At 49.6% G+C, this 9,489-nt stretch overlaps 1 protein-coding gene across 8 annotated transcripts in view; it reads left to right on the top strand.

Moving 5' to 3' along the window:
* Positions 1 to 9,255, top strand: part of GAK (cyclin G associated kinase) — a 64,351-nt gene extending 55,096 nt beyond the window's left edge. For 6 of the 8 annotated variants that reach the window (XM_053577846.1, XM_053577847.1, XM_053577848.1 and 3 more), the window contains 5 exons: positions 1,237 to 1,353; positions 6,838 to 7,068; positions 7,363 to 7,511; positions 8,389 to 8,565; positions 8,727 to 9,255. In XM_053577846.1, coding sequence (XP_053433821.1) covers positions 1,237 to 1,353; positions 6,838 to 7,068; positions 7,363 to 7,511; positions 8,389 to 8,565; positions 8,727 to 8,828 — 776 coding nt within the window. In that variant the 3' untranslated portion in view covers positions 8,829 to 9,255. The other 2 variants (XM_053577852.1, XM_053577854.1) reach the window with 2 other exon arrangements.
* The last annotated feature ends 234 nt before the right edge of the window (positions 9,256 to 9,489 follow it).

Below are 9,489 nucleotides of genomic sequence, written 5' to 3' on the forward strand. Positions count from 1 at the left end.
GCTGGGTTTGAACCTGCCAGCCCTGGTGTTTGGGGCTGGCACCCTAACCACTGAGGTATGGGCACTGAGCCAGACCTTTAGTTTTTCAAATCGTGGTATTTGGCTCAGCACCTGTGACTCAGCTAAGGCGCCAGCCACAGACCCTTGGAGGGTTGAGCTGGAGGGTTCGTATCCAGCCCAGGCCAGCCAAACAACCAAAAAACCAAAAAATAGCCTGGGTGTTGTGGCAGGCACCTGTAGTCCCAGCTACTTGGGAGGTGGAGGCAGGAGAATCGCTTGAGAGCCCAGGAGTTGGAGGTTGCTGTGAGCTATGATGCCATGGTACTCTACTCAGGGCGACAGCTTGAGGCTTTGTCTCAAAAATAAATAAAATAAAATAAAATCATGGTACCCTGTTTCCCCGAAAATAAGACATCCTCAGAAAATAAGATCTACTTACAGGAAAGATAAGATGTCCCCTGAAAATAAGACCTAGTGCATCTTTGGGAGCACACCTTAAAATAAGACACTGTCTTATTTTCGGGGAAATAGAGTATTTGTAAAGTGTGTTAGAACCAGCTGAGCCTGGACAAGGCATATGACACACGCACCCTCTGGGTGGGTTTTACTGATTTCTTAGCCAGGAGCAGTTTTAGTCTTTAGTTCCCCCACTCAGGCTAGATGATAACTTTTAACACATTTTGCCAGTTCGATAAGCCCTCAGTGCTCTTACTTTGCATTTCTTTGTTATGAATGGGGTTGATTATTATTTTGTATGTTTGTGATGATTTGTATTCTTTTGAGAATCATTTTATGTTCTTTGCTCGTTTTTTTTTTTTTTGGCGTAGAGAGTTCTTCTTTTTCCTATTGCTCTATGAGAGCTCTATATATCAATAGCCACTGTTTCATGACTATGTGATATTTTATCAAGCGGTTGTATGATAATTTATTTAACTATTCCATGATTTTATTCTTAGAATATTCTCAATTCATGCTATTGTAATGAATATCCTGAAGATGTGTACATTTTATATAGATTCCAGGAAGTGGTTTTACAAAATCAGAATTATATGAATAGTTTTTGGTTCTTGGTACAAATTCCTAAATTATTTTCATCATGCTCCATGAGGGCTTGGAGACAGCTGCCGGCTGGCATGTGATGCTGTCTGACCTGCACAGGTGTGACTGGGCTGAGTGTGGCTGGGAGGGCAAAGGCTCTGGGAGGTGTGTTGTTCTGACGCCTCTGCCCTTCCCCAGGCCCCGTCTTCTCTTCTGGAGGCCAGCCGGCCCCTTCTGGCCTTCCAGCCAGCTGGACCAAGTCTCAGAGCCTGGACCCATTTGCTGACCTTGGCGACCTCAGCTCCAGCCTCCAAGGTAGCGTGAAGGGTGCAACTGGCATTATGTGGAGGGTGTTGTATTTACTTGTAGGAAGTTTATTCTCATCTGACTCTGGGCTGCCTAGGATGCCTGAGCACCAGGACTAGGGAACCACGTGTCTGCTCCTGTCTTGGGGATTTGATGAGGCTGGTGCTGTGGCCCTTACAAGCATTGCCATGTGTGCGTCATCCTACCTGAGGGGCGACAGGGCTGTTGGCAGTCCAGCTGCAGTGTGGAAGTGGTGCCCAGTGGCTAGCAATGCCTAGGACTGAGCCCCAGCTGTCCTGCTTACACATCTGCGAGGACCAGCCCATGCACCCAGGCCCTGGGTCTCCTTGAGTGAACTGATCCTCTGTGGTCTCAGGGGTTCTCCTTCTGGGTGCATTTCTCTGGAGTCCCTGGAACTCCTCCGTCTGCATCTCCCCTACCAAGAGCTTCTGAGAAGAGGTCTGGAGGGTTGGTTGTTATCTCTCAGCTGCTAGGTGGGCTTTGGGGTGCTGGTTGTTGCAGGTGACCATCTGGGCAGCCCTGGCCTCTAGGTGATGGCATCTCTTCCCTCTGGAGCCTGGTGGGCTGTGCTGTCAGCTCCCTGTACCTCACACTGGTTGCTGATGCTCCTCTGCTCTGGGCATGTCTCTTGGTCTCTTTGATTTCTTTCCTCTCCTTCCCTAGTTCTCCTAAAGCCTTGTCAAGAGTGAATGTTCCTGGGCTAATAATGTCTAACCCTCCATCTCTCCTCTCCTCTCGCCTGCCACTACCCTGTTTTGGCTCTGTTCTTCAGAAGTTGTAAAGAGAGTTTATTCTGTTATCACATTGTTAAGTACTAAAAGATTTTTAATTCTTTAAATACACATTTCATTTTGTTAATAGTTTCTCAGGTATTTCTGTCTCTATAAGGCAGTGGTTTTCAACCTTCCTAATGCTCTGACCCTTTAATACAGTTTCTTATGTTGTGGTGACCCCCAACCATAAAATTATTTTTGTTGCTATTTCACAACTGTAATTTTGCTATTCATTTGTTATGAATCGTAATATAAATATCTGTTATGCGGGATGTATTTTCATTGTTACAAAGGGATCGTGACCCACAGGTTGAGAGCCGCTGAGACCCATGAGAGTTTTCGTCTGTCACTCTGTGCTGTCTGGGAGCAGAGAGAGGCTGCAGAGAGAGCAGGTACATCACTCAGGGACTGGATCTGCTTGGGCAGGAGGAGAGAACTCCTCGAATGCAGCTTGCCTGGCAGTGGCCAAGCTGCCTCCTCACAACCTCTTGGCAGCCAGAGCAGACCAGAAAGAAGCTGCAACTGAGCAGAGAAGTAGCCAACCCAAGTCCAGATGGGGACACAGCACTCCTCTCACGAACCATCAAGCAGCTGGACAGAAGTGTCAAGGACATGGGAAAGTGGCCAGCACAGCTGCAGTGTCCCTCCCCAAATCGAGTCAGTGTGCCCTTCCCATGGTCCCTCGGAGCACAGGCCCAGAAACAAACCTCAACAGATTTAAAAGAATTGGACATCACAGTGATTCTCTGATTATGATGAAATCAGCTCTATAGATCACTAACAGCAAGATAATTGAAAAAACCTTCACCCTTGGAAACAAAACAGCACACTTCTAGATGACACCTCAGTCACAGTGGTGACAGGGACATACACAGGGTAGAATGCTTGCTTTAGAAAAGACAGAATATCCCATTAATAACATGAGCTCTCTGCTCAAAAACTTTAGGGAAAAAGGGAGAAGATAAGCCCAAAGCAAGCAGAAGGAAATAATAAAAGGCCAAAATCAACAAAACAGAAAACAAAAATGAAAGAGAAAGTCAGAAAAAAAAGGCTGGTTCTTAGAAAAGATCAGTAAGGGCGGCGCCTGTGGCTCAGTTGGTTAGGCGCCGGCCCCATATACCGAGGGTGGCGGGTTCAAACCCGGCCCCGGCTAAACTGCAACCAAAAAAAAAAAATAGCCAGGCGTTGTGGCGGGCGCCTGTAGTCCCAGCTACTCGGGAGGCTGAGGCAAGAGAATCGCTTAAGCCCAGGAGTTGGAGGTTGCTGTGAGCTGTGTGATGCCATGGCACTCTACTGAGGGCCATAAAGTGAGACTCTGTCTCAAAAAAAAAAAGATCAGTAAAAGTGACAAAAACTTCTACTAAGATTGACTGCCAAAAGGAAAAATAGCACAAGTTACCATTATCAGGAACTATACAGAAGCATCCCCACAGACCTGTAGGCTTCACAAAAAACAGCACGGAACGCAAACAGCTCTGTGTACATAAACACCGTGACTTACACTAAATGGACAAATTCTCAGAATTGTTCAAATCTACTGTCGAAACTTACCCAATATGAAGTAGGGATTTGAATTGCTCTAACACTATAAAGAAAATGTGAATTCATAGTTATAAACCTCCCCAAAGGGAAAGATCCAGACCTAGATGTGGTTATTGGAGAATTTTACTAAATGTTTAAAGAATGGCCCACAGTCTTTCCAAGGACAGGAAATTGTCTCCAGTTGATTCATGAAGCTGGTGTTATTACCTGATACCCAAGTCAGACAGAAGGCATACAAAAATGTTAAACTGCAGGCCAATATCCCTCATGAATATACAGAAATCTTCAACAGAATATTAAGAAATAGCATTAATCGATATTTAAAAAGAATCATGCATCATGATCAGTGGAGTTTATTTCCAGAGTGTAAGGCTGGTTCAACATTATGAAATCAGTGAACAGAATCTACCATGTTAACCAGCCAAAGAAAAATAGTCAAAGGGGCACATCAGCAATGAAGGAACAGCATTAACAGCATTTGACAAATTCCATCCCTTTTTTCTTTCTCAAAGGGAGATCTAAAAAAATTTTATACATATACATATGAAATTCAGTACCTTTCTCTAATACTGTCAGCAAACCAGTGACAAGAATGTCAACGACTTGATAACAGCATGAACAGAGCTCTATAGTAGACGCTGCTCGTAACATCTCCTAAAGTTGGGAACAAGGCAGAGACGTCCTCTCTCCATTCTGTTCCCACTAGGCAAGGAAAAGAGGCAGAAGTTATGTTACTGGAAAGGAAAAAACAAAATTATTCCAAAATTGCTTCAGATGGTATGATGTGCAAGAGACTCAAGGGATCTACAAAGACCCTTCAGAACTGAGTTCCAAGATCAGCAGATCAAATTATGTGGAGTTTCTGTTCAGTTACATTACACAAGGAAACCAGAATTTAAAATATACCATTTATAATCACTTTCTTAAAGAAATTAACATTTATAGTTTGTTTTATATTTATAAACAGTGTAAATCTGACAAAATGTGTGTAGGACTCTATGATGGAACCGCAGAGGCAAACATGGATCAGAAGACCTGGGACAGTAGACAGGCGAGCCTTGGCCGTAGATAGGCAGTTGAGCTGAGTGAAGATGTTGATTTATACATTTGACACAGTTCTACCGAAACCCAACTGGGGTTCTTCTAGATACAGACAAGCTTATGTTTTGTTTTGTTTTGTTTTTTGAGACAGAGCCTCAAGCTGTCGCCCTGGGTAGAGTGCCATAGCATTACAGCTCACAGCAACCTCCAACTCCTGGGCTTAAGTGATTCTCCTGCCTCTGCCTCCCAAGTAGCTGGGACCACAGGCGCCCACCCCAACGCCCGGCTATTTTTTGGTTGCAGCCATCGTTGTTTGGCGGGCCTGGGCTGGATTCGAACCTGCCAGCTCAGGTGTATGTGGCTGGCCCCTTAGCCACTTGAGCCACAGGCACTCGGCCAACAAGCTTATTTTGAAGTCTGTTGGAAAAGGTAAATGGGCTAGAAAGGCTAAACTGTTTGGAATGGAGATATCCTTCTCCCTCGCCCCTCAGCTTCCCTTTGGAGCCATAGAAATCAAGGCTGCAGTGTGGACAGAGCAGGCATATAACTGATGGGGTTTTTTAAATTTTGCTTTCGATTGGCTTTCAATTGTCTTAGTTTTAAGGTTGTTTTTTTTTTTTTAATTTTATTTATTTATTTTTATTGAGACAGAGTCTCACTTTGTGGCCCTCCGTAGAGTGCCGTGGCATCATAGCACACAGCAACCTCCAACACTTAGGCTTAAGTGATTTTCTTGCCTCAGCCTCCCAAGTAGCTGGGACTACAGGTGCCCACCACAACGCCAGGCTTCTTTTTGTAGAGACAGGGTCTTAGAACCTCTGAGCTCAGGGCAATCCACCCGGCTCGGCCTCCCAAGAGGGCTAGGATTATAAGTGTGAGCCACTGTGCCTGGCCCATATAACTGATTTTTGACACATTTGCAAAATCCATTCAGCTAGTGGTGCTGGAGCCATTGACACCAAAGACAAAGAAAGGACCCTGACCTTAACCTTGTTCCTTGGGCAACCGTTAGCTCAGAGTTGGGTGCAAGTTGAGACTTGACACAGGGAGCTCAGAGGACCTGAGGAAAGCTTTGGGACTCGGCTCCTGAACCACCACCCTCAGGAGCAGCGGGTAAATCGGACTTTGTCAAACCCTGTGAAATACAAAGCTACAAAGGAGGAGAAAATATTTTTAAGCCACATATTTGACAAAGGTCTTGTATATAGACCCCATAGATTAACAACAAAACTGAAAGCTGTCCACCCCTCAGAACACAGGCAGGGTACAAGAAGAGCTGTCCCTGCGGAGGACGCCAGCTGGTGACAAGCTCATGGGCACGTCACAGGTGGAGACTGTGGTGCCTAACCCCGTCAGGACCCCAAAAGGAGAAGGCTGCGCCAGTGCTGGGGAGGATGTGGGGACACTGTTACACCTCGCACCGCTGGCGGGAATGGAAACAGGAGCGCAGTCAGTGTCTATGTGACCTCCATGTGACCCTGGGCACAAAACTTTCATTTGCACAAAACTTATCAGGCAGTCCCTTAGTGATGAAAAGGAGTGGACAGCAGCTGCATGCAATGGCTCAGAGAGACATCCTGAGTGAAAAGAGCCAATTGCAAAGGTCACCTACTTTTGGTTCCATTTCTAGAGCATTCTTCAGAGGACAGAACTGTAAGAGGAACAGATCAGTGGTCTTGATCTGGTTTTTACAGGCATCTGTGCACATTGAGAGATTGTGTAGACCTGCATGGTTGCACAGACACACTGGAGCATCCTGCTGCCCACCCCAGGGGCACTGGGCAGGGATGCTTGGGGTCTCTCAGTTTGCAGCGTCCCACGATTCTGTTAAAAAATTCAAACTAAGAAGGGGCTTTAGGAAGTGGTGCCCACCCAACATAGGGCCATGGGAGCAGGGTGCTGCCCCGACAGCCACCTGCCTGGTGTTAGCCTCAGCACTTGGCCTGTGCTGTGACCCCTGGCCCTCTTTGTGTAGGGTGGAGAGGCATATCCCACTGGCACAGTGCAGGGCTCGTTTGTCCACTGCTTTCCCCACACCTGTGGTGTTCTTCGTGTAGGAGCTGCAGCTGCCCCATGCGGCGTGCGGCCTGCGAGTGTCCTGTGGTCTGTCCCCCAGGCCTGCCCACTGGATCCCGTCCTATGAACGGAGGCTTCCTTTCCACGACAACCCCTACTCCCAAGGGTGGCAGCTCCTGGCAGACGAATCGGCCACTGACCCAGGGCACGTCATGGGCCCCCCAAACCAAGCTGCCCCCCAAAGCCTGTGCTCAACCGAGGCCTAACTATGCCGCAAGCTTCAGTGTGATTGGGGCACGAGAAGAGAGGGGGGTCCGTGCACCTGGCTTTGGTGAGTTTTCCTTCCATCTCTCTCTCTGGTTTCTGCACAACTTGTCCTGGCTAGGTAAAGGTGAAATCCTATTGTTTTCTTCAACACTTCAACGGGGAGCCCAGCACAGGAAATGCAGATTAACACTCTGGGGCTGGTCTTCTCCGGATCCCCCTCGCATCATCGGCTTCTCTAGCAGACACCTTTAGGACCTGCTTTTTCTGTTCTTCTTTTCTGTTGCAGCATCAGGACAGTGACCCTATCCCCCAGAGAGCGGGAAAGGGAGTTCTCTGTAAAAAATTTGTTCGTTTTCAGCTCCAAAGCCAAAAGTCTCAGAGAACGATTTTGAGGACTTATTATCCAATCAAGGCTTCTCCACCAGGCCTGACAAGAAGGGGCCAAAGACCATCGCAGAGATGAGGAGGCAGGACCTTGCCAGAGACACTGACCCTCTGAAACTGAAGGTACAGTGGGCCGCCGTTGGGCCTAGAGGCTTCGCTCCTCCTGGGGCTGCGTCTCCTGATGACAGCGCGAGGCAGGTGAGGCCTCTGTGGCCTGCTGCCCCAACTCGCCCAAAGGGCCTGGCCAGGACGGGCAGGCCTCCCCAATGTCCCCTCTGGGCATGGTTGCACCAGGGCAGCCTGGCTTTTCCCGGGGATTTCTGCAGAGAAACTGCCAAGTGGGCCAAACCCTTGGGGACTGTTCTGCAGCTGCCGGGCACCCTGACCCCGATGTTTTCTATGGGAGGAGGGGAGATGAAACCTAGTTGACAGGGTGTTGGCTTCCCACAGGCTGCTGGGGACCTGCCCCTCATCCCCTTGGGGTCCAGAATGGGAGGGTTTCACTGGAGGGACAGAGTTTGAGTCTGTTGTGAGTGTCTGGCTAAGATGAGGGTCACTCACTTCTGCCTTAGATACCATCTGGCCTCTGGGTGCTGTGCCCTGTGGACCTAGATCTGGAGTGGCCTTTGCAGGAGCTGGGCATGGGGGGTTTGCTGCATGTGAGCCGGGCCTCATGGGCCCTGTTGATGGGTGCAGCGTCCTCCACATGGCTGCACTCAGGGTGAGGGTGCCTGAGGGTCAGACACCAGGCGCTATGGGCGGCAGCTGCCCTGTGTAGTCTGGTGGGTGCAGGAGCCCAGGTCTGGGCTGTGGCTCCTGAGGCTCAAACTGCAGCCTGCATCCTCCCTTCTCACTCCACCACCCTGGGTCCTCCCTTTGCTTCACTCCTCAACCTCCCTGCACAGCAAGGAGGAGTAGGTGCCAAGCACCTTAGCACATCCCGCAGCCTTGATAACCTTCTGTGGGCGCCCAGACTCAGTGTGTGTGGTGTCCCCTGCAGATCCTGGAGTGGATCGAAGGCAAGGAAAGGAATATCCGTGCCCTTCTATCCACACTGCACACAGTGCTGTGGGACGGGGAGAGCCGCTGGACGCCTTTGGGCATGGCAGACCTGGTGACGCCAGCGCAGGTGAAGAAGCATTACCGCCGTGCGGTTCTGGTCGTGCACCCTGACAAGGTGAGCGGGCCTGGCTGGAACCTGGGGAGGCCTTCCCAGGCACAGCCCATGGTGATGACACAGCTCAGCTCTTGCTGTCCCTGTGTGAGTCCCATGGGGCTCCCTGCCAGCCTGCCAAGGAGGGTGCTGGAGGGAGGTGCTTATACCACATGTTGCCCCAGGCCGCAGGGCAGCCGTACGAGCAGTACGCCAAGATGATCTTCATGGAGCTCAGCGACGCCTGGTCCGAGTTTGAGAGCCAGGGCTCCCGGCCCCTGTTCTGAGGCCCCAGGCTCTGGCTGCACCGAGAAGTCCGTCACTGGGTGTCAGACCCTCACTTTGGGGGCCCTGTGGCCCAAGGCAGACATGGGCACGTGAGAGGCCCTGAGCCCCCAGGTTACCGCCATTCCTGCGCCCCTCCTGCCATCCTGCTGTCTGGGACAAATGTCATTCCATGGCACAAGAAGAGAAAGCATTCCAAAGCCTCTGATTTTTGTTGTTTTCTTTCTCTTGTCCCAAAGGAAAAGTGATTCTGCTTCTCCCACAATTGTCACCGTTTGTGATTTATTTTGGTATTCAGCGGCCATCCCCTTTTAAGAGCGCCCCTCTTGGTGGGCTGTGCCGCAGCTCCGTATGAATCTGAAGGTGTGTTCATGGCACACCTTGTAATCAGCCTGGTGATTGTCTGTATATAATTAAAACCGTTTTCTGATGATGCTGCAGTTTCCAGTGTGGATAGGGCCCCTCGCCTGGTGTCACATGACCCATTTCTTCTCCAGAGCTTTCCCGTCAGTGGACTGTTGTGTCCTCACCAACTTGACTATGGCCACCCATAGCTAGGGGCACCTAAGCGCTTAGCTAAAGGAAGGTTCCAGGGATGAGCAAAGGGAGACTTGGGCCTGGAGCTGTGTCTCCTGCCCTGGGACTCACCCCTCTTCCTGGGAG

The sequence above is a fragment of the Nycticebus coucang genome, chromosome 23, assembly GCF_027406575.1.
Source record: "Nycticebus coucang isolate mNycCou1 chromosome 23, mNycCou1.pri, whole genome shotgun sequence".
NCBI lineage: Eukaryota > Metazoa > Chordata > Mammalia > Primates > Lorisidae > Nycticebus > Nycticebus coucang.